This window comes from Leptinotarsa decemlineata, unplaced genomic scaffold (genome assembly GCF_025532065.1).
Source record: "Leptinotarsa decemlineata unplaced genomic scaffold, Ldec_3_MD MMD2_P_RNA_scaffold_2, whole genome shotgun sequence".
In the NCBI taxonomy this organism is placed as follows: domain Eukaryota; kingdom Metazoa; phylum Arthropoda; class Insecta; order Coleoptera; family Chrysomelidae; genus Leptinotarsa; species Leptinotarsa decemlineata.
In genome coordinates this window covers 15,610,452-15,634,115 of record NW_027412529.1, presented here as the reverse complement: position 1 = coordinate 15,634,115, position 23,664 = coordinate 15,610,452, and the positions used below count along the sequence as shown (strand labels likewise).

Sequence of the window (23,664 nt, the reverse complement as noted above, 5' to 3'; positions counted from 1 at the left end):
GGGATAGCGGTAGGAGTGGATTTGGCGATGTTGGTGAGAGTGAGATATTCATGTGAATACTCACTCTTGAGTTATCTGCACTTTTGCTGAGTTTTATATGGTTAAATTGGCCGATACCTAATGAGAATCTATAACTAACATATTAAAAAAACACTTAACACTCCAAAACACTTTTCACTAAACAGTTTTACAAAAACGCATTACGTGTTTCGCCATACAATAGTTTCTTCGGGCGACACCCGGCAAAACAGCCGATTTACGGCGACAAAAACATTTTTCAATACAGAAACATAAATTGTGTGTATGAAACATTATTCGTGAGATGTACTTTCATGTTGGTTGAGTTTTTTTAGGAATAAAAGGCAAATATTGTTTAAAAAAAGTTTTTGATTCAAATAGGTATATATGACAGGAAAACAAACTAGCTAGAACAGTAAACATTCAAATCTATCAAACTAGAAACTTAAAAATTAACTAATCTATATAAAACAATAATAATGATGATAATTGAATGATGAAAACAAAAATTTCAATCAGAATCCGATGAATCATCGTCACTCTCATCATCAGGGTCACTCTCCGTGTGAATATTTGTTAAAAATTCTGGAATTGTGATCATTGATGACACATCTTCATTAAATACTTTTCTTGTTCTGGTAGACTAATGACGTTTGGCAGTTATTACTGGATCCGAATTTATCAGCATCCAATGCATGATATCTGTGTTTGTATCTATCCGTGACGTTTTCCTGGAATGGGAGAGTCGAATGCTTTTATATTCTTTTTGGGTTGCTTCCAAAACATCTTTTGAAAGTTTTCCCACAGGTAATGGCAAACAGGCTATTATGTCACTACTGTGAATAAGCAGCTTGTGAACAGAAGCACTCATCTTGTACCACCCGTAATTTTGCACACAAAGTTTTGCAGTCTCTAGACAGTAAGATTTGTAAGTGTCTAGTTTTATATAGTGGCAACTGGATATTGTGCTCAATATGTTGGCAAATATCTTCAATAGATTCTCATCCAGACCTGTTATTTCTGCAACAATAGAGGAATTGTCAAAAATTTTTCTCGCGGTGTTCCCGTCATTTGAGTTTCCTCGACCCTGCTTTGGCTGATCTACAACTAGACCCATCTTCTCATAAAATAGATCAGTGATATGTTTTTTTCTTTCTTTCACTGCGTTTTTTTGCTGTATCTCCTCTAGCTTCCCACTGGTTTGATTCCATCTTATAGGCTATGTGCAAAAGATATTCGTAGCACCTGAGATATGAATGCAAAATTGAGATTCCAAACTTGAATGCAAATATGTTGCATGGTCTAGCTATCACTTTCTCATGGTCATTTCTATCTCTTGGTGTGACTCGACATATATTACAAGCCTGTGTTGACGCTGTGTCCGTCAACACATTACACGTTTTCCCATCCATCATTGTGCATATGGGTATGCGTTCAGCAGGATATCTGTTGGTTTCAGATTTCGAATTTGCTGCATAATGAATCCATACATTTGCTTTGTGGTTTCATTATTTTCTTTTACCAACTTGAAATATATAGGGCGACAGTATTTTGTCGAAGATGGACTGAAGTTCTTCCAGAATATAAACTTTTGTTCTCTATGCACAACTGACATTTCTAGTGGCACGATTGTACTAATGACAATATTGGAATCTGAGTACTTTGGATCATTTGTGAAATTTTGCTTGTAAATACATCCACTCCCATCTAAGCCCCATTTATAATGGACATCAATCTGCCTTACTTCAGTAGGAAGGTGCAGTTGAAGAACTCCACTCTGGACTTCGAATAACTGGCGGATTGTCAAGTCCAAGAGATCTTGAAGAGGTATTGCAGCCTCGCTTCCACAAATTATAATACTATTCGGGTAACATTTTTTTTTCACTTCTGAAATGGTATTGTAAGCAGGATGAATATTGGCCCCTCTTGTTTTCGCACCTCTCTGAATATTAATGTAATGTTCTTTGGTAAGATTCGTATCAATAATGAGTGCCAAAGCTTTTTCCGGGCTGTATTTTTGTAATGAAGGTATTTCTTTCACATGCTGCATTTTTCTCAAACTCTTTGGTGGAGCTTCGAGAGCAAGCTTTATAACGTTCGCAATTTTTCTTCTTCTCGTCTTCACTAAGCTGGATTCGGCAGCATAAGAAAGTTGCTCAGGAGATACATTGTCGACAAAAGTTCGAACATTTCGTTGTTTTGTGCGCAGAGAACACTCCTCAAAACTTTTTTTTGGTCTGCCTTGGATTCTTTTTCTCCTAGGTGTAACTGCTTCAATATTCGGAAATTGACGAACTTGGAATTCTTCGCACAACCACCTTGCATGTTTGTCAAAGAATCGTTCTTGCATGTTGTGGCATTCTCCCCATTTAGACCTCAACTTCGTGATGAAAACTTTTATTTTGATTCTCAATGCTTTTTCTGTTGTTGATGGACAATCCTCAATGTTGTATTTGTCGACAATGTAATCAAACAATCGTTTATTGCACTTAGGTATCGATGACTTGAACAAACTTTCGCTCCTCAGTATCAAGAACAGTTATTTTCTTGTTATTTTCGGCAACGCCACAGCGCCATCGACTGTCTGACTACCTGTGAAAAATGGCGAATTATGTGAAAATGTGGCAAAAAGGGGTGCTAAAAACTATTGCGAACTGAAGTTGAGACACGTGGGTTATGTTTGTTCACTTTTTCTAACCGGAATAATGTGGAACTTTTTTTGAAAATCTAGTCAAACTAAGGCAAACAACAAAAAAAATGTGCATTCAACGAATATGTTCGAATATTCCACTAGGATATTTCTATAACTACATAATTATATTGAAATTACAATGTACTTACCACAAGGTAAAATATCCATATTGAAAATATTCCACTTAATGCACTATAACTTCACAAAAACACAACAAATCGACACTACGGTTGGGACAGAACTGATGAGCCGAGTAAGGGTAATGAAAGAACTTGAAGTTTGGCTACCTGCCCCATGGATTAGGACATTCCTAGAAAAAAACCTAATCTTGTATTGGATATAAGGGATATTTGAGACCGGTTTGGCATTAAAATTTTATTCAAAATAAAACTTTATTTTTTTGACTTTTGTTGTAAATAGGCTGTTTTGCCGTATGTGGGGCGTGTCTTTACTAACATGTGTTGCGTTTTTGTGAAACTGTTCAGTGAAAATCTCACAATGAGGTGAATACCTGAGTTGTTTTGATTGGTCTACATTGATGACAGGCACGCTGCTTGTGAAAAGTTGATGGAAGTCTTATTCTAGTCCATTTCTGACATTTTAGAGTACTGGATATCACATTTTGCCAACCCGTATACCTTCTTTTTTCTGTTGAAATTGTTGGGATGCTTGTAGATCTCAATGGTCTATCTATGAAGTAATGCATGGTGATGCGTTGATTCAGTGGAACTACCAAACGCAGCATCAATACCAGGAACCAAGAACACAAGCGCCGTTCCCGCCCTACGCAATGGGGTGAATTCGCATTAGCAAAACATTTCCTAGTAGTAATGAGCTACATAATGACATACGGAAAATTTGCTGTCTTATCTTATTCGCATTACGAGAAGAAGGTATTATTTAAGAAAGCAGAAAATGGACTAGAATATAACTTCGATCGATATTCCACCAGCAGCATACCCATCAACAACACCCCTCCACACGACCCCTCTCGATATAGAAGGCCCCATCAGTCTATCATATGAGGCCCCCATATCCTCCGTCAACGGATGAACAATCTTTTAATCCACTCAAAATATAACTTTCAACCTCGCAGTCAACGCACATAACACCGATGAATTATGGCGTAGTGGCAGACGAAACGTTTGGTACTATTAGATTCATTCGACTATAACTTAGGCCTGATTGAAATTTATCTAAGCATGAGAGCATGGTAGTGAGAGCTTCTGTTGAATTATAATCAAAATAGAGTCTACACAATTTTCAATTACAATAAATGAAAGAGTGGGTTTTCAAAGTAGAGCAAAATCCCAAAGGCTCCAGACATACGTCATTTTAGCAAAGCTGAAATTTTCAGGACTATTAATACAATGTCTTGTTAAAAGGTATACGTACCCATTAGCTTGAAAGCGAGGCCATTTTTCAGGTAGCGCGAAGTACAGGTAGATGAAAACCTTACTTACCTACGTTATAGTAGAAACGCTAGTATTAAAATATTTTTTTAAGTATATTATTTAAAATCAAAATTCATTACTGCCAGACACAATCCGTGGGCCATTACTTCTGCCAGGCGTCTTGAAGGTTATGAAAAAATTAGGTAAACTACGTTATAGTAGAAAACCTAAATTTTATATATAAGCTTTATATCTTCTATTAATTATCTGCGAGCGCTTTCGACAGTTGGTAGTACTGTCATCATCTCAAAGAGTTTGAGGAGTGCCAGATGATATATATATATATATATATATATGTAGAGTATATATATATATATATATATATATATATATATATATATATATATATATATATATATATATAGAAACATAACCCGAAGGAAGTATAAAGATGTTGTTTTGCCTGTGGAGTTATTTGAAAGTGGTTATAATAGACAGTGTTACAAGTCGTTTACTGGTTTAATGAAAAAATATCAGTGTACTGCGTCTTCATCTATATGCAATGTAGATCATTCTACAGATCCACAGCCATCCTCTATACAATCTTCGAATCCAGTAAGTACACTTTTATCTGACCAGATAACAATAAATCACCCAACTGCTATACCTGAGTTGTCCGAACCCGCACCATCCACAACTCAAGAAAACATAAGGGAATTGGAAGATTTGAATGTTACACTTGAAAATGATGTTTCAACAGAAAGTCATGTATACAATAAGTCTACAAATGGTATTTGTATATTTTGCGACCAAAAAACTAAAAAACACTGTAATAAAAGGTAGCCTCTATAGTGTACAGAGAAAGAAACATGCATATTGAGCATGATACAAGGACGTGACAGCTATTCTGAATTTTCCCTAAAAGTTGACAATCTTTCAAACACAAAAATTTATTACCACCATATTTGTCAAGTAGACTTTACCAACAAATTAAAATCATTAAATAAAAAAGAAGCGAAAAGCATTTGGCATGAATATCAGCAAACGTTCCTTGAATTTGGTGAACTTGAATTATGTATTGATAAAGATAAGGAACAAAATGTATTTGATGTAATACAAAAATTCATCTGCGAGTTATGTTATGTCTCCGAAATAAATGATATAGATGCTGCGCGGCTGCAGCTTTTCATAAATAAATATACAGTTGCCGAAGTGAATGAAGAATTCCACCAGCAAAATGTAAGAAATTTTGACGCAAGTAATTCACCACCATGTAAAACTGAATTACTTCAACAGTTTAGACGTCTAGAACAATGCTCATATGAAGCATCTCAGCAATTTTAGACCTGAAAATAATGTGTGGATTTTAAAATATAGCCAGTATGATTTTCACTGGTTTGATGGAGACCAATTGCCAAGTTATGTGAGCGAGTCACTTGAAAACGAATTAGGCATTTTACTTTCACTTTAAATTATTTCAATATACTTGTAGCTATTCACAACATCATTAAATTATTTAATTTTACAGAGAAGTCAAGTATTAATGAAGATGATGGTGAAGATGAATTAAATATTTGATTTAATATTTTATTCATATTTATATAATAAATAATTCGTGAATATCTGAACATTGAAAAAAAACATTTAATATTTTTCAATTCTATCCTTGGAATAATAGCAAAAATGATATTCCTCATATATATATATATATATATATATATATATATATATATATATATATATATATATATATATATATATATATATATATATATATATATATATATATATATATATATATATATATATATATATATATATATATATATATATCTATAAAATTTTGATTTTCTTCTATAACGTAGTTCACCTAATTTTCTCATAACCTTCAAGACGTCTGGCAGAAGTAAAGTAATGGCCCATGGAAAGTGTCTGGCAGTAATGAATTTTAATTTTGAATAACATTATTGAAAAAATATTCAGATATTAGCGTTTCTACTTCAACGTAGGTAAGTACCTGAGTACCGCTACCTAAGAAAGAGCCCCGCTTTCAAGCTAATGGGTACGCATACCTCTTGAAAAGACATTGTACTGATAATCCTGGAAATTTCAGCTTTGCTAAAATGACGTAGCTCTGGGATCATGGACTAAAGCTTTCATCATCTCATTTGATTTTTTTTTAGAATCTTTGAGGAAATGGCCAAGTGCTGTAGCAACAGACAGAGTTTGTACGAAACCTTATACAATAGAGGCAATGAATTCAGATGAAAAACCACTACTTATCGAAAAAGGCACAACATTGATGATACCCATAGTAGGAATACATCATGATCCCAAATATTATCCAGATCCAGAACGTTTTGATCCGGAAAGATTCAGTGATGAAAATAAAGGCAAAATTGATCCCTTCACCTACATGCCCTTCGGACTGGGACCAAGAAACTGTATAGGATCTAGATTTGCTCTTTTGGAAACAAAACTGTTAGTTTTCCACCTATTGTCGCATTTTGAATTGATTCCTGTAGAGAAAACTCAAATTCCACTGAAACTATCTAGGAAGACGTTCAATCTGATGGCAGAGAAGGGGTTCTGGTTGGGCCTGAAGCGATTGAAGAAATGAATTGGTTATTTGTTGAAATTCAAACTACTTACCAATCCAGAATTGTTAGAAGTACTCAGTACTTATTCAGGATGTGGAGTGGTAAAATATATTTATTTTCAGGAAGTGCATTATTTCGTGGCTTGAAATTATCTTGATAGTAGTCTTCAGATTTTCAAATATAATTTTGTTGGAAATATACTTCAAAATTTGAATTGGGTTCATTAATGCATATTCCAAAGCATTTTTGAAGTAGTTACAACACTAATCGACAATTATTGACTCTGCTGATGATTCTAGTTATGATCTGTATATTTCTACTCCTCAGGTGTTCCCAAATATATAATTATCCACTCAATGACAGATTTGTTATTCTTGAATGCCTTCATTTTTCACTCTCAATGCAGAGTCGTAGACCATTCTCATCTAAATATCGTCAATCAACAGAATTGCTGCTATTGACCTTAATCATACCTTGTAATTGTCCACTGTGTGCAGCAGAAACTCGATGTTTTATATGATATTTTTTTTTGGAGTCAGAATCGTTAGTGGTGCTAGGCAGAACCTCTGAATTGTTTTGAAAAATACATCCCATAGATGGCACCTTCGTAGGGGTAATGTCATCGCCTCAACTTTCAGGCTTGTCCTCCTAACCCATCAGCGCTCACTCTTTCTTTAATGCGAAAATTTTGTTTCATTATTTTTTTTTAATAATAGGCGGTGAACTGATCTCTCTACGAAACCCTTCATCACTTGGAAGGATCGAATGCAGCTTGATAAATTGTTCTGATGCAGATTCTGTGAAACGTGTTCTTCCTTATGAGTCAGTAGATAGTTGTACTGAAGAAAATTGGATTATATCATTCAGGAAACCCTTGCTACGTGAATAGCATTTTACAAGTGACAAAAAATAGACTCGAATCTTTCTATATTTTTTACCACTTTTATTTATAACCTAACGTTACTGCAGTTTCATCCTATGAGGACATTTTCAAACTTATACATTAAACTTACATTGATTTCAAATTTGAATTCAAATTCTTTCATTCAACTGAATATAATATCACACAATACATGTCCGTTGGGAGTTATTACATTTAGTACATATATCGTTCATTTGCGAATAAAAGTACCTAACAATCATTGTGTTCCTTCGATCAATAAGAATATAAACTAAGCATGGATGCTTCTGTTTTGCACTTCTTAATGATCATCCAGATAATATGCCTAGAGTTTATACAATTTATGAATCAGACGAGTCAGACGAGTGATCAGTAAATATTGATTTCAGATAAAAAGCAAAGAGGTACAGAAATTTTTATGATTACATTTGTCCTTATATAGCGCCACTATAGGTGTTACTAGAAAAAGGAGAATGTTTTCCACTTATTCACGCATTTGCAGTTTCGTTAGAATGTATCATCGTTCCCATCAACCGATTTCCTGGAGTCTTTGAAGTCCACTAGATACTCGTTAGGACAACAAGAGGATTGTTCCGAATTCTTGGGGTTCTTGTTGAATACTCTTATGAGCTCGGATTAAATGATTCCGTACAGTCTATCACGTCTTGTGTTTGTAAATCTTCTGCTGGAAAAATCCTCACTTGATTACTTTGTGATAATTGTTAAAGAGGTAGCTAAAACATATGTGATTTTCTGGAAGTTCAGCTAGCGTTTTCTAATATCAGTGATAGCCAGTCCAGCTTATTGTTAAATGATCTGAAAGTGGAACTTTCAACGGGTGATGATTGAATATGATGCCAAACATACATACGCCAAACTAACTGACTATTATAAGAAAACAAGTATATCTGAGGCACCATTCAATCTAATCATAACACTGATGATCTTCAAACATGATTCAACCTCTGACGGAAGCACCAAACTCCCACAAAGGTTCGAAATAGATGTACACTTCAATCTAGCAGACCACTATCATAATCTTCATGCAGTCATTGTTCACTGTGGCTATGGCGTTGAATCTGGTCACTATTACGCATTGGTCAAAGACGAAACGAACAGGTTTAAGTTTGACAATATTCGTGTCACTAAGTGTTCTAGCGATGTCTTGAATTTATTGGAGCCTCTGGAGACACCCCAAATTTTGTTTTATGAAAGAGAGAACATTGACAGATCGAGATCTTCAGATGATATGGCGCTGCAGGTTTTTCCGGGTTTTCCTGCAGCTGAAAAAGCAAATGCGCCTCTGGAATCAATGAAGTCACTTCGGGGTGCCAATTAATTTTTGCTATTGTTTCATAATTTCATGATTTGTATTACTTCCTTCTTCACTATCACAATAAATCTGAGCATCCTGAACATTAACGAAATAGGTAAACAAATCTAGCCTTTCACATGACAGATTTATAGCACGGGTCGATTTCGACTCACTGAGCACATAACACTATAGTTAGCTACTAAAGTAAGTATTTCAGGTGAAATATATTTCATTCAAAAATTCAAAATAGAAAAAATACAAAATAATGATTGAAATACTATACTATTTGTAATATATTGCAGAAAATTTGTCATGAAGTGAAACTTCACAAGTAGAACATCCCTCTAAAGTTTCGTTTTTACAAACACATACCTTCTTCTAGGCAAATCGGTTAAAATTATATGCTGGGTGTTTATTCGAGCTGGTATTGGATAATTTTTGGTTGAAGTTGGCCCAGATGTTAAATGTGCTGTTCCATATTTTGCCAACCGTGAATTGACCACTTCTCTTCTGAAAGCCAAATTATCAAGGGATAATCAACAACATCTTGCCATATGACAGGTATTATTCATTGCCACATCAAATAACCACACAATAATGGGTACATACCATTTTTTATCTCGCATAGATATTCTATAATTGAATACTCATGTTGCAAATGTCTCATAATGGGAAACCCACTTAGTCCTATTCTGGCAGAGATTTTCATGGACGATTTGGAGAGAAAAATACACAGTAACTTACTGGTAAGAAGTTTCCTGTATTGGTATAGATATGTGGATGATACTCTGATTTGTATCACGGGCACGAACAGACAGTTGACAAACTTTTTGAAGTTCATAAATTTTCTTCACCCATCTATCACATTCACAGTGGAGATGGAACAGGACCAATCTATACATTTTTTGGATTTGACAATAGCAAAAGTTAACAACAAACATGATTTTTCAATTTATCGTAAACCGACACATACAGATATTATCATTCATAATTCGTCCACTCACCCATATCAGCATAAGGTAGCAGCTTTCAACAGTATGATCCGCAGACTGATAAATGTAACATTGTCAGAAGCGAATTTCAATAAAGAACTGAATATAATAAAGTAAATAGCCGCCAACAGTGATTATGATAGTGGTCTGATACATTCTTTATCATCAAAGAAGTTATACAGTCAAGCTTTAAAAGAAGTTTACCCAATTCGAAGAGAACAGGATAAAAGTTATAGAACCTTAACCTACTTAGGCCAACCCACTACAAATATTTCAGATTTTCTGCACAGCAAAGGTGTAAATACTGCTTTCAAAACCAACAACAACTTGGGCATGCACATTAAAAATAACAAAGATAAAAGTTCAGTTTCAGAAAAATCAGGAGTGTATAAATTATCGTGTGGGTCATGTCCGATGTTTTATATAGGTCAAACTGAAAGAACGTTTAAAACCCACATAAAGGAACACAAATATAGTTTTCAGAACGAAAAAATAAATTCCACATCTAATCTCAGAGGGACATGAGTTCAACCATGAATACAAACCCCTCCATTTCCAGAAGAAAGGTTTGAAACCTAACCTGTTGGAGAGTATGGAAATAAACAAATTCAAAAACTCTCATCAACTTATGAACGATCAAACTGAATTGAATAATTCGTCATTATTGAATCTGTTGATTCACAGGTAAAAATAGTTAGGTATATTTACAGGTAGACTTTCGAAATATGTATTGATACCTGACTTCTTCAGGTATATTTTTTCAGGTAGATTTATTACTTAGGTAGACGAATAGGTACTAGGTTATAGTATATAAGGTTGTAATTTAAAAGTAACTCTCAATTTTGCTTGAAGAAGCTATTGTATAGCGAAACACGTGTCGCGGTTTTTGTAAAACCCTTATGATGAAAATCATAGAATGAACTCTATTGATTAGTTTTTTAGATATTCTATAATTAGATATGAACGAAAATTGAATACTATTGTAACACTCTAACACTCTCTAAAAATATGTGCAAATTTCATAATCACATGTTCTCCGAGACCAAATTCAATTTCACCTTTTTGCGACGAACCTGTCTGGATGACCACAATACGCAAGACGAAGGGCCGAAACCCAGGCTTCAAACGCACGGATGAATTGTTTGCATCCGTAGTGAACAATATATGGCATCATCAATTCATCTATAGAGAGAGACTGGTTAATTGGCATATATTTGGGGAACTTCTCATCCAAAACATTTATCAGAAGTCTTACTTTTGCCATTTTTTCCGACCTAAATATTATGTTATTAATCACAAGATGTAGATTTCTAAAAATTTCTTCAAATCCCTTCTCGTTGATTTTCACACTAAAACATTTTGCACATCACTATATTGCTCCCAATTCATTCTACACCTGGGAAGAATATTGTATCCGCTAGAAAATAAAATTTTAATAAATGTGTACATTTCTGAACTGGATAACGTTGAAATTCTATTTTGAGAGGCTGCGTATGTAACAGTATCCCTAAAAATGTCATCAACGATTCCTTTTATTATAAATAACTCAAAAAAATCCAAAGGGTTAGTACTGCCACTGAAAGTTAGTGACATTGGAAAAGATCCTATCCACTCCGAGAACAGCGTCATGGAAGTCCCCCTCTATCCATTTCCTCACTTTTTTACTTTTTTTTAGCAGGTATCATAATGTTTTCAGTAACGTTGAAGCTTTCACTATCATTTTCATCATCTTCCAGATCTTGACTTTTGAATTCCTCGGCTGGTGAATTGTTTATATGAAGTTCTGCTTCTGCTAACAACTGATTTTTATTAAGCCGATCTGGATCATTTGAGTCCTCTTCCCCAGAATCTTCATCCGTTATGTTTCCAGCATCATTAGTTGGAGTCATGTATACATCATATTGATCAGTATCGTCATCATCATCAATGTATTTCAGCTCTGCCAATAATTCATGGGTTGTAAGTGGTCGCTGCCTTGAATTTTAGTAATAATCACTTGTCATTACCTCTCCCCACAATGTTAGTTTGTTCATTTTTAATAGATTAGACACTGAATTGAACCTCAAACTAAATCCAACGCATGTGACAACACATATATTCAAAAATACACTTATGTGTTCAGTGGGTGGCTGACAACCCACACGAGTTCTGTGACAAATAACTCCAACGGTATATTTTTCTTGCAGAGTGCAGAGTATTTCACTACTTATTTTATGTGTCGTCATAAATGTAAGCTGGGTAATGGTAATGGTTACATCAAATACTTAACGATCGAAATTTTTTCAAAAATTGCTTGAAATAAATACGTAAAAAATTTGTTTTGCATAAAAATTTGATTATAGGACAGAATAAAAAAATGTCAATTTGCACTGGGTCGCTTACGACCCGCTGAGCATTGATGGATAGTTCAGTGGTCCATCGTAGCACTATTGATGAGACCTGGTGGGTCGAAACAGTGCTGTTTTTGATGTTTGAAACCTGAGTCTTATGTCGATCCCATAGATGGATCTTTTCTACGAAGAGATTCCATCGCCTAGCGATGGTTCTGCCTAGCACCACTGATGATCAGGTTGTTCGATTACTGACCTATTCATTTTGTAAAAATTCATATTGAATGTAGGATAAAGAAAATAAGTTTTATCTAATTTCTACTAAGTTTATCATTTGTTACGAACAGTTTCGATTTATTAGACCATTTTCAAGGAACTAATGGTAATAAACCGAAACCTATTGTGAAAAATAATAAACTAAGTAGAAATTAGACAAAATGTATTTTCTCTATTCTATATGGTCGGTCGGTAGCCAAGCGGTTCGGCGTGGGTGATTTGTTCACTCACTCGAATTGACTGCCGTGTTGGTCGGTGGTTCAAGCCCTAGTCTGAACGATCGATCTCCACTTGCTATCGTCCAACCCGTATTGGGAATCACACGTTAAAAGGTAACACCTCGTTAATTTTTAGCTCGCACAAGTTTCGACTTCCGAGGGTTGTCATTCGTAGGGGTGCGACAGCTGGTTAACGGAAAAACAGATTTCAAACAGATATTAATACTATATTAGGTCTTGATGTAAATTTTTTGTAAACAAATCCTATTGTGTTGTTGACATAAATCTGACTTGATCCAAATATATATTCTAACAGATGTGTGATCAATTTCACTCAAGTCTTTATAATAGGATGTTCCTTCGGAAGAATTTACTGATATAAAAGAGATTTTTCGATATATCCTGCTTGGAAAGATCAAAAACCTCAATTGAGCTGCAAAATGACCCAAAACTGATTGAAAAGTTTGCTGAAAATTAACACTTATATATTTCGATGATGAAAAGATTTCTATGCCGATGAAGGAACTGTGCACCGGTGGGTATTAAATTAGGTTGTTGTAGCGCTACCGCCTTGATAGATGCTTCGACGTATTTTACCAAAATCTCAACTCCCAACTCTGTAACGATCAATAAATAATCTTCCAGTTCTCCAAATTTGGCATAGCCCACTCTTCACAAAGAAGTATATTAGTTGAAGAGTATGACTTACCAACTAAAAGTGAGAACTGAAACCCTTAGGACACCAATTCAAAAATTGCGAAGTCATATATGATGAAATTGGCCAATATTTGTTGAAAATCTATAACTAACGTATTAAAAAACACGTTATTGTGAGATTTTCACTTAACAGTTTCATAAAAACGCAACACGTGTTTCGTCATACAATGGCTTCCAAAAGACACGCCCGAAAAAGCCATTGTATGGCGAAACACGTGTTGCGTTTTTGTGAAACTGTTTAGTACTTTAGTAAAAGAAACGCCCGAAGGAAGTATTGCATAGCGAAACACGTGTTGCGAGTTTGTAAAACTGTTTAGTGGAAATCTCATAAAGTGTTTTATGAATACGTTAATTACGAATTGAATAATGAGTGAATAGTGAAATTCAAAAAAATAATGCAACAGATGGACTCAAAGAATCTCTTACAGTTTGGTGAGTTGTGAGAAAATAACTTCAAGTGAATAATAAAAAAAAAACTCCTTACCAAACGGCTAACGTCCCTGATTCCGAAAGCCTTGTATTAAGAATTCCTGGAACTGATGAAATATCCTACATCTATACTCCTGTACCGATTACGAATACGATACCAACCCACATTTGGTCATGACTTTGAAGTCAGGTCTACAGTTGAAGAATTTTCTACTCAATTCAAAATGAATGAAATAAGCTTGATGCAGGAGCATCGAAACTATGATATTCGCGATGAATCCATGATTCAAGTAACCAATACTTGGATGACCTAACTATCGATAGATAACCCTGCTACAAATTTTAGTGAATTTTATTCAGGAAATATACAGCGTGGCTCACGGTCGATAATAGGTTAGACGTTTCTGGAGAACGCAAAGCATGTTTTTTCTGAAAATTCCACATCTCACATTTCCTTACCTGTTCTATCGATATTTTCAACATTGCGGCGTTGCCACTTCCATCAAAAAGTCTTAGCAACTTTATTTTTTTAAATGGAACACCCCGTATATTAATACATTTTTGGAATCGCTCTGGTATTTTGATACTTTTTTGTTGATAATGTCCTATACCTATCTCTATCTGTTTTCGAGATAAAAAATAAATTGTGCTAAATATGGTTCAAAACATAGCCTTAATTGAAATTAAGTACATTAGTACTCTCAATTCATAAAAGTTGATATTATGATGATAGTTTGGACAAACTCGAAATATTCAAATAACACCAAGAAATCGACTCCATATCATACAATGCGTGCTAAAATTACTATTATTTCCATTGTGCATAAAAGTAGTCAAAAGTTCGTTTTTTCAAATGAAAACCCCTGTATATTACTCGGTAAATCGAAAGATGGTGAAAAATGCTTCAAGATGATATACCATGTTCCTATACCTAAATCGTCAAGTTTTCTCAATAAAGTCGCTTCTTCTAAAAACATTATTTTTTTTAGAATTTGGACTTAGGTAGCAGTGGAATTATCAAGCTTATGGCAGTTCGGTTACTTTTATAAGTAACACAACACAACAAAGTTTTTATTTCGGGGTTGAAATTAAATGATTCTAATGTATTTCCACGTGTTAAAACCGAAAGTGACCATAAAAATTATATATTAGCTCTTGTTTTCAAGATATAGTATCATTATATTATATATGTGTATATTGAGTTTTCAACAAATGAAATATTTCATCACCAACAGTTGGTACACATGTTTGTTTACATAACACCCCTCTCATCACCTGTTCTTAAGTAGTAAACATAACCTTTGTGATTTTGTCAATTGTACGCACGTGGTTGCTATTGAAATTATCGTGTGAAGTTGATTTTTAAATTAATTCAAGTGCTGATCTGAAATGCCTCGAAAGTGTGTGAATTCTGTCGATAGCTTTTGCTATATATGTGGTGAAATAACATTTAAGGCTCAGAAACGTAAAATGACACCTAGCGTTAAGACCGCCTATGAACATTATTTTGGTGTGAAAGTTGGGGACCAAGATAAATCATGGGCTCCTCATATATGTTGTAATATTGCGTCATATTGCGAGAGTGGCTGAAAAATAAAAACCGGGCAATGGCTTTTGCAGTACCTATGGTTTGGCGTGAGCCTACCAATCATACAGACGACTGTTATTTCTGCTTAACTCCTCCCATTAAGCAAGGTTTATCTATGAAGAAAAGAGGAACGGTTAAATACCCTAATCTCCCATCTGCTCTTCGGCCTGTACCACACTCAGACAATTTGCCAGTCCCTTCTCCACCCCAAAACTATGAAATTTTAGAGGAAGGTGATGAAGACTGTTTAGAAGGAGCAACCCATCCTTCTACATCCTATGACCCTGATTAGTCAAGCAGAGTTGAGTGACCTTATATGAGATCTTCGCTTGTCTAAGGAAAAGGCTGAGCTGTTAGGGTCAAGACTACAACAGTGGAATCTTCTAAAACATGATGTGAAAATATCTCAGTATTGACAGCGTCAAAAAGATTTGCTTCCTTTTTTTGAGAAAAAAGAAAACCTCGTAGTTTGTTCTGATGTTAATGGTTTGATGGACTGCTTGAATTTGGATCACACTCCATCTGAATGGAGACTGTTTATAGACTCTTCAAAACTAAGCTTAAAAGCTGTACTTCTGCATAATGGAAATCAGCTACCCTCTATTCCTATAGGTCATGCAGTTCACATGAAGGAAACGTATATAAATATGAAAACACTTCTCCAATCAATCAAATATGAACAACACAAGTGGCACATCTGTGGTGATCTGAAAGTCATTGCTATACTCCTAGGAATGCAATTAGGGTTCACCAAGTACTGTTGTTTTTTGTGTCTGTGGGACAGTCGGGATAGAAAATCTCTTCTTCTTCTGGATATGCATAAAAATATGCCAAAACGTTAACAGTATTGCCCTCATTTGAAGTAACAGGTTTTGGTAATATTGAAGGCACTTTTAACATGGATCCATAGTTAAGGAAATTATTTTGTATTCTTACAAACTTTCTCTCGTTCATTGGTGTTAACTGGATACATTTGGTTGAATTTTCTACAAGTTCTGGCAATGATTTGATCACACTGTCCGTACATAATAAATAATTTCATAAAAACTTTGTTTGAATAATCAATATTTGCATTCATTTCTGGCGATTTTTTGAAACACCGTCAATAGCCATTCATCAATTAATTATAAAAGTCACCGAACCGTCATAAGCTTGATATTTCCACGGCTACCTAGAAATCAAATCCTTTAAAAATCATTTTCTGTACAACTGTTATTGAAAATCTCTTTGATAGAAACACTTCAATCAGAACACCTACCAAAAATTCATTTAGAAAAGTTCACACATGCAGTTTGTGCTATTGGTAATATTAAATCCCTGTGAAGTTACTGACGATGACGAAGTAGTATTCAGTCCAACTGTAGAAAGTCCTTCATGACTAACCAATAAACCTCTTTAAAATAACGTGAGTTGACGTATGTAGTTGTAACATATGCCTTGTAATCCAAAGATCGTGTGTTCAAATCCCATGGACCCTATAATTTTTTTCATTATCAGCAGTAACGTTATACAAAAAAATTTGTATGATACATTTGTTAAAAGTGATTTTATATTGCTCGTCAGTTTGCTCCACTTGCTGACGCTCGTTTTGCAATAATTTCCATTCACAAAATAAAATGTCACTTTCAAACGTGAATAACTATTTTTCCACAAAAACGGCTGTATTAAGAAAACTTTACGATTCAGGTATAGGGAGGCGGATGTGACATGGATGTTTTCTGTGACCTTAGTCGTGCTTTCGAATTTCCAAATTGTATGATTATGGCGTCCATTTAGAATGAATTTGCGCCTTCATTAGAGCGAGATATCATGTGTGAAAGTGCAATATCTAGAAAACAATTTTATAGAGAGAATAAATGTTCATAATATCAAAATTGTAACAGGGGTCCCCCGGGGCTTAGTATTAGGCCCTATTTCATTAATTTTGTATGACAATGATTTGGCACAATTTTTTTCTGGATTAATATCAGCCAGGATAATACACCAACGAAACTAGCCTGTTTGTTCCACTTACCCTACATTCATTTCAATTCGAATTACACTAATACTGAATGTCAAGCTTCTTTCATGCCATTGTTCATGCTAATTATGAGCATGCATGGACGCAAACTGAAAGAAGCACTGTAGTCATCTTATTCACATATGATATTGAAAACTTACAGGTGATGAAATTTCTTGGTACCTATTTAGATTCTAATCTAAACTGGGAAAAACAAGTAGACAATACATGTTCTAAAATAAATAAAGCATACTATGCAATAAAGCAACTGAAATCAACCTTAAGGAAATCAGCGTTACTCAGCATTTATTATGCTATGGTATACTCCCATATCAATTTTAATATTATGATCTGGGGGAGGGCAAATGATTTTATGAGAGTTTTTGTTGCCTAAAAACGAATTATAAGACTTATATTCAATATGAACTACAGGGACAGTTGCCGTGCTATCTTTATTGAGAAAAAAATGTTAACAGCGCCTTGCATCTTTATCTTGAAATGCTTAATGTTTGCTAGGGAAAACCCTAATCTCTTCACAGAGAACGCCACTGTCCATAACTACAATACCAGAAATGGACATCTATTGCAAATCCCTCAACATCGTATGTCATTTTCCAAAAAATCTCCACAGTACAATGCTATCACCTGCTTCAATAAGATACCAGATAAATTTAAAAAGGTCAAGAGTAACCTAAAATTTCACAACAATATTAAAAATCTTCTAATACAGAAATGCTATTATAGTTATCAGGACTTCTTGAACGACGATCTCCCAAACAACTCAAATACATTTTAATTTAAAGTTTTGTCTTTCATTCCTAGTCTAACATTGTTATTATGTATATATTTTTGCTTATTTTGTGTGTGCCTTATCACTGCGATGTAAGTTCAGTGAATGTACTAATCATTTGATTATTTGACTTGGGGTCCTCATACTGTCATATTTTAAATATATACCCTGACTTACCACATATACTAAGTGTATCGCGTTTTGGTCAATAAATATTATCTTATCTCTCTTATCTTATCTAGCTACCATCGTTTCTGAGTTACATCATGTTTTTCGAGAATATGCATTTTTTAAGAGTTGCTGTAACTTTTTTCTTGTCAGAAGTTTTCTGTTACATACATATATAGAATTTTAATGGTGTCAAAAACAAATTTTTTTGAATGAGATATTAATAGTTATTGATGGACAACTATTTTTTATTGAGACGCCCTCTTTATTCTTGCATATTTTAATAGAGCTGAAAATTACTTTACCAAAAACGTAGCACATTAGACATTTTGCTAGAATCATTTTTGAAACACGGAGCTTATAGGTTTTTTCATGTAAACTTTCAAACGCACATTTTGATCAAGTAGGCTTTCGATTTGAGCAGTGAAGACGCTCTTCAGTTAATAGATATTGTTCAATTCTCCAACACATTCGCAATGAAGTATGAGAATTACGAAAAATGGGATATGATAGTGTATTTTATACGAACCAGAGATAATGCAGAACCAGCAAGCAGTTGGTATCACGAGAGGTATCCAAAGGGAATACAACCTTCCAGAGAAATTTTCGCAAGATTGTGACACAACCTAATTGATGGTGGTCAATTTGAAAAGAAAAGGTCAAAATTATATGAATCAAATAGGGATGAAGAGTTGGAAGAAATAGTCATTTCAGGAGCCGTTGAAAATAATCACAAAACGTCAACGCTAAAATTGAAAATATTAACAGGCTCATAGAGAACCAACGTTAGGAGGATTAGAAAAACACAAATTCAAGCCATACAGGGCCTGAAGAGTCTATTAACTTAGATCAGAAGATTTTGAACGCCGCGTTGCTTTTTGCCAGTTATTCCTGAAAGTTGTAATCGAGTGAGTGATTTTTCGTTAAATTGTATTTAGACAGACGAAGCTTATGTGAGCACTGCCGTCATTATGATACGCTACAATTCTTATACTTGGACACAACAAAATTCCCATTCTATTATGAAGCAGAGTAGTCAAGGAAGACTTGGATTCAGTATGTGTGCAGGTATTTTCAGTGGTAGAATTTTTGACTCGTTCATTTATAATTGCACTTTCTCATCTCTTTGTTGCTGGACTGCCACTAATGGAGCTCAAAAAAATATATTTTCTACAAGACTGGGCTTCACCTCATAACACTGTAATTGTCATACATTTTTTGGCTGCAAATTCTGGTAATAATTGGGTAGCCAACCAGGTCAGTGGACCTAACGACTATGGACTTTTACCTCTGAAGAAGGTTGAAAGATTTGATTTTTAATATGCCGACCAATTCTAGAAACGGATTGGAAGCTGCAGTAATTCATAGTTTTGCTTTTCTCATTCTTATTGAACTAAATATTTCAGCAAAAAACATTCAGAAAAGGTGTCGCCTGTGTCTAGGAGAAGCTAGCAGAAAAGAGCAATTCGCCTAATTGGAGACGCGAACATCACTACCAACCTTGATAGTCTGAAATATCAAAGAAAGGTTAGAGATTTGTCTCGCTTCTATAGATACTACAACGGAAAGTATTCAAGTGACTTAGCACATTCGATTCCACCAAGAGCGGTACATATCAGAAATACGCAATAGACTGTGGCTACTCATCGTTTTGAGGTTCAACTCAGTACACCTCAAACTTAAATGTCCAAGAACTCTTTCATCTGGAGAACTGCGCTTATGTGGAATAAACTTCCTGAGAACGTTTTTCTACATGGATCAAATCTCTAGTGATTCAAATCCAATGTGAATCACAATTTTCGCACAAGCACCGCTCTTAGAGCGCCTTAAGAATTTTCCTGTAGTGCTTGTGTTTCTTCCTTAAAAATACTGGGGCCTATTTTGAGGCAGAAAATTAATCGTTCTACAAAAATGGTATTGAAGTGTTAGAGCAGCGCTGGAATCATTGTGTGGCTCTTGATGGATATCACGTTGAACAAAATAAAAACGTGTTTCCTCTTAGTCCTGGGACTTTCCACCCTAGGTGTTAGAGATTTTTTATACCTGACGTTTTATGACTGGAAATTCCTGATTAGTTCCTATGCCAGGTTTGATGTTCATGTTCTGCAGTGGTACACTGATCATCAGTTATATTTCAATACGATAGATCGAAAAATTTACATAAAATACTTCCTTAGGGTTTTAGGCAACTGGTCGGTAACTGTCTGAAAAATTTTGATTGAAAAACAACCTTATTAAATGCTTTTGGAAAATAAAAACTCCTTTAAATTATCTCTCTTTCAAAGCATAGTAAATCCTCAAAAAGCCTCAATATCCATTTTAGACCCTCATCTGAATGAGGGCCTAAGAATTTTGTATCTGAAGGAGGTTGGATTTTGTTAATGATGTGTTCGAAATTAACCTCTGGCATCAAGAAGAAAATTGGTTTAAGACTTTTTCAAATTCAACTATGAACCGTTCTCCATTCTGATCAGCTATTGGCATTATTGTGTTTATGGAGAACAATAAAATACTGAACGGCCCCAGAAGAACTTCGAATCTGAACGCAAAAATTTATTCACCATATGGTTAGTAATGATATTACGAAGTGAAGTTTGCATGAAGGCCAGAAAAGGTATTACCAATATGAATATAGTTTAAAAAAACTAAAAAACACACTTTTGAAGACATCGAACTGAACAGTTAGAAATATTTTTTTAAATGAGCATAAAACAATAAAGATCGAAAACTAATAGTATTATTGGGAAGAAAGCGTGGGCGCTTTTCTGCCATATTTTCTGTACATCTAGAGCCCACGCTTTTTTCTCAATAATACTAGTATTTTTCAATCTTTACTGTTTCATGCTTATTTAAAAAAATATTTTCAACTTCTTAGTTCGATGTTCTTTAAAGCGTGTTTTTAGTTTTTTAAAATATATTTATTTTTCACTTTTTAGTCCGATTTATTGTCAAAAATATTTTTTTTTAATTCTAGTCACTACTATTATAAATCTTCAATAGAAGGTGCACAAAACAACATGCACAAAACAACATAATAAAGTTTGAGTCTTGAATTCTATAGTAATACTGAGATGCAGTAAGTCTCCAACAGAGGGCGGACAGTTGTAAAATTTATTTCGAAGTACAGATAAAATTTGCAGTAATAATTTCAAAAACAAATTAGCCTTGATGTTTTGATTTGATTTTTTTTTTATTTTTGTTTTTGTATATTATTATGTTGATGAATAAAGCGGATTATTATTATTATTTTCATTATTATTATAGTTACTTATAGCGCCATCAGCCACGCGAATATATCAAGAAATATCAATGAGGTTACGTACAGCGACATCTGCCCGCGAATAGATCAAGCACTAATGCCGATAATTCTGTCAATACAGATCCCTATCTTGAGAGTTACCAGCAAACATGCATACAAGCAATCTTACATACATACATACAGGTGAAGCTAATATAAAGCGTGTAAAAAATATGTTTGACTTTTTAGTTCGATGTTCTTCAAAAGCGTGTTTTTTAGTTTTTTCAACTATAGTTATTTTTCACTCTTTAGTCCGATTTATTGTCAAAAATACTTTTTTTTTTGTAGTTACTAGTATTATAAATCTTTAACAGACGGTGCACGAAGAAGGCGTAAGATTCCTCTCAAACAACATAATTAAGTTTGAGCATTGGTTTAAGGTCTTAAATTCTATAGTGATAATGAGATGCAGTAAGTCTCCAACAGAGGGCGGACAGTTGTTAACTTTTTTTCGAAGTTAAGAGAAAATTTGCAGTAATAATTTCAAAAAATAATTCAATCTTGATGTTTTGATTTGAAATTTCATTCAAAATATTAATGGACTGAAAATATTTTTTCAGTGATTGATTTTATTTTTCAAATCAATCTTTTAATCTGATATGTCAAGCACTTTAATTCTAATTTTTCGATTTTTTGAAATATTTAAGTAACTGAGTTTTTTAGGTGTACAAATTACGATAAAGTTTTCATTGTTGAAATCCATATTCTGGGTTGCTTCCAAATAATCGAATTAGATTTTGAAATGTATCTTTCGTTTCGTTCAAAACTTTTTTCTGTACTGAATCACGGGTAATTGAAAATATTTGAATATTACATCTGTAGTACAAAATTTCGCTTACACTTATAATTCTTAGAATATGTTTTATATTTTGATTTTCTTTTGAACAACCTATCAAGGAGATTACGTATAGCGCCATCTGGCCGCGAATAGCTCAAGCGAAGTTGATTCTTACTGTTATTTTCTATCCATTCACTTTAATATTTTTATGCTTTATAGTTTTTATATTCTCATACTTACATTTATGTGTTGCATGAGAATATTCATTATTATCAATATTATTTATTTCAATATGTAACATATATATTATCACTTTCTTATCTTCCCTGAAGATGATCACTTGGTGATCGAAAGACGTGTCGAGGTGTAAAAATAACCATTTGGTGTTGGGAAAAAACTCCAGTAATTTTCATTATCATTTTCTGACCACTTTTTCGCCCCAAAATGCTGAAATCAGCATATGTTCAAATATTTCTTTCAATTTGTATGACTTATATTCTTTCAAATAATAACACTTTCAAAATAATATTTTATCTTCGACAATATCTTTTAAGTTGTGTATCTTATATTTCTTCGAATAGTAACACTTTGTCAATGAGATTACATCTTCAACAATAAAGTACATTTTGATTTGACTTGATTTGATTGCAATAATTGATAGTTATGTATACCGCCATTTGCCCGCGAATAGATCATAAAATATAAATTAGGTTACGAACAGCGCCATCTGCCCGCGTATAGATCAAGCAATAATGCCGATATTTCTGTCAATACAAACCCCTTTTTGGAGAGTTACACACAAACATGCATACAAACAATCATACATATATACATACAGGTGAAGCTAATATAATTTTTTCCTTCGGTCAATGGTTGAGTGAAAGTAGGGCTTGAATTATAATATGGCCATTTCGTTTTTATTTAAAAGAGAACAACACATATCTGATGTAGCCAAATAGGTTGGTTGTGTATCTATTGTATCAAATATTATCATTGTAGCCATTAATTAAATTTAATTCATTCAGTGAGGTATTTCAATTATGCGTTTTCAGTAGAAGAGTGACAATGATGACTTGTATAATTATTATTGTTGTGATCAAAAACGATTATATTATGTGATGATTGTTTTGCTGTTCATTCATTATTGGACTCTGGATATTG

The 23,664-nt window shown here is 34.0% G+C and overlaps 2 protein-coding genes across 2 annotated transcripts in view; one reads left to right on the top strand and one right to left on the bottom strand.

The window, feature by feature from the left end:
- LOC141487454 (cytochrome P450 9e2-like) overlaps positions 1-6,918 on the top strand; it is a 32,279-nt gene extending 25,361 nt beyond the window's left edge. The window contains exon 7 of the mRNA XM_074186538.1: positions 6,288-6,918. Within this exon, the coding sequence (XP_074042639.1) occupies positions 6,288-6,724 (437 nt within the window). The 3' untranslated portion in view covers positions 6,725-6,918. The remainder of the gene's footprint in view (positions 1-6,287) is intronic.
- The window catches only part of LOC141487456 (uncharacterized), a 92,542-nt gene extending 74,929 nt beyond the window's left edge, over positions 1-17,613 (bottom strand). The window contains exons 1-2 of the transcript XR_012468400.1: positions 17,485-17,613; positions 13,938-14,074 (exon numbers count right to left, since the gene is read on the bottom strand). The gene's annotated coding sequence lies outside the window, so the exon portion shown is untranslated. The remainder of the gene's footprint in view (positions 1-13,937; positions 14,075-17,484) is intronic.
- Between the last annotated feature and the right edge of the window lie 6,051 nt (positions 17,614-23,664).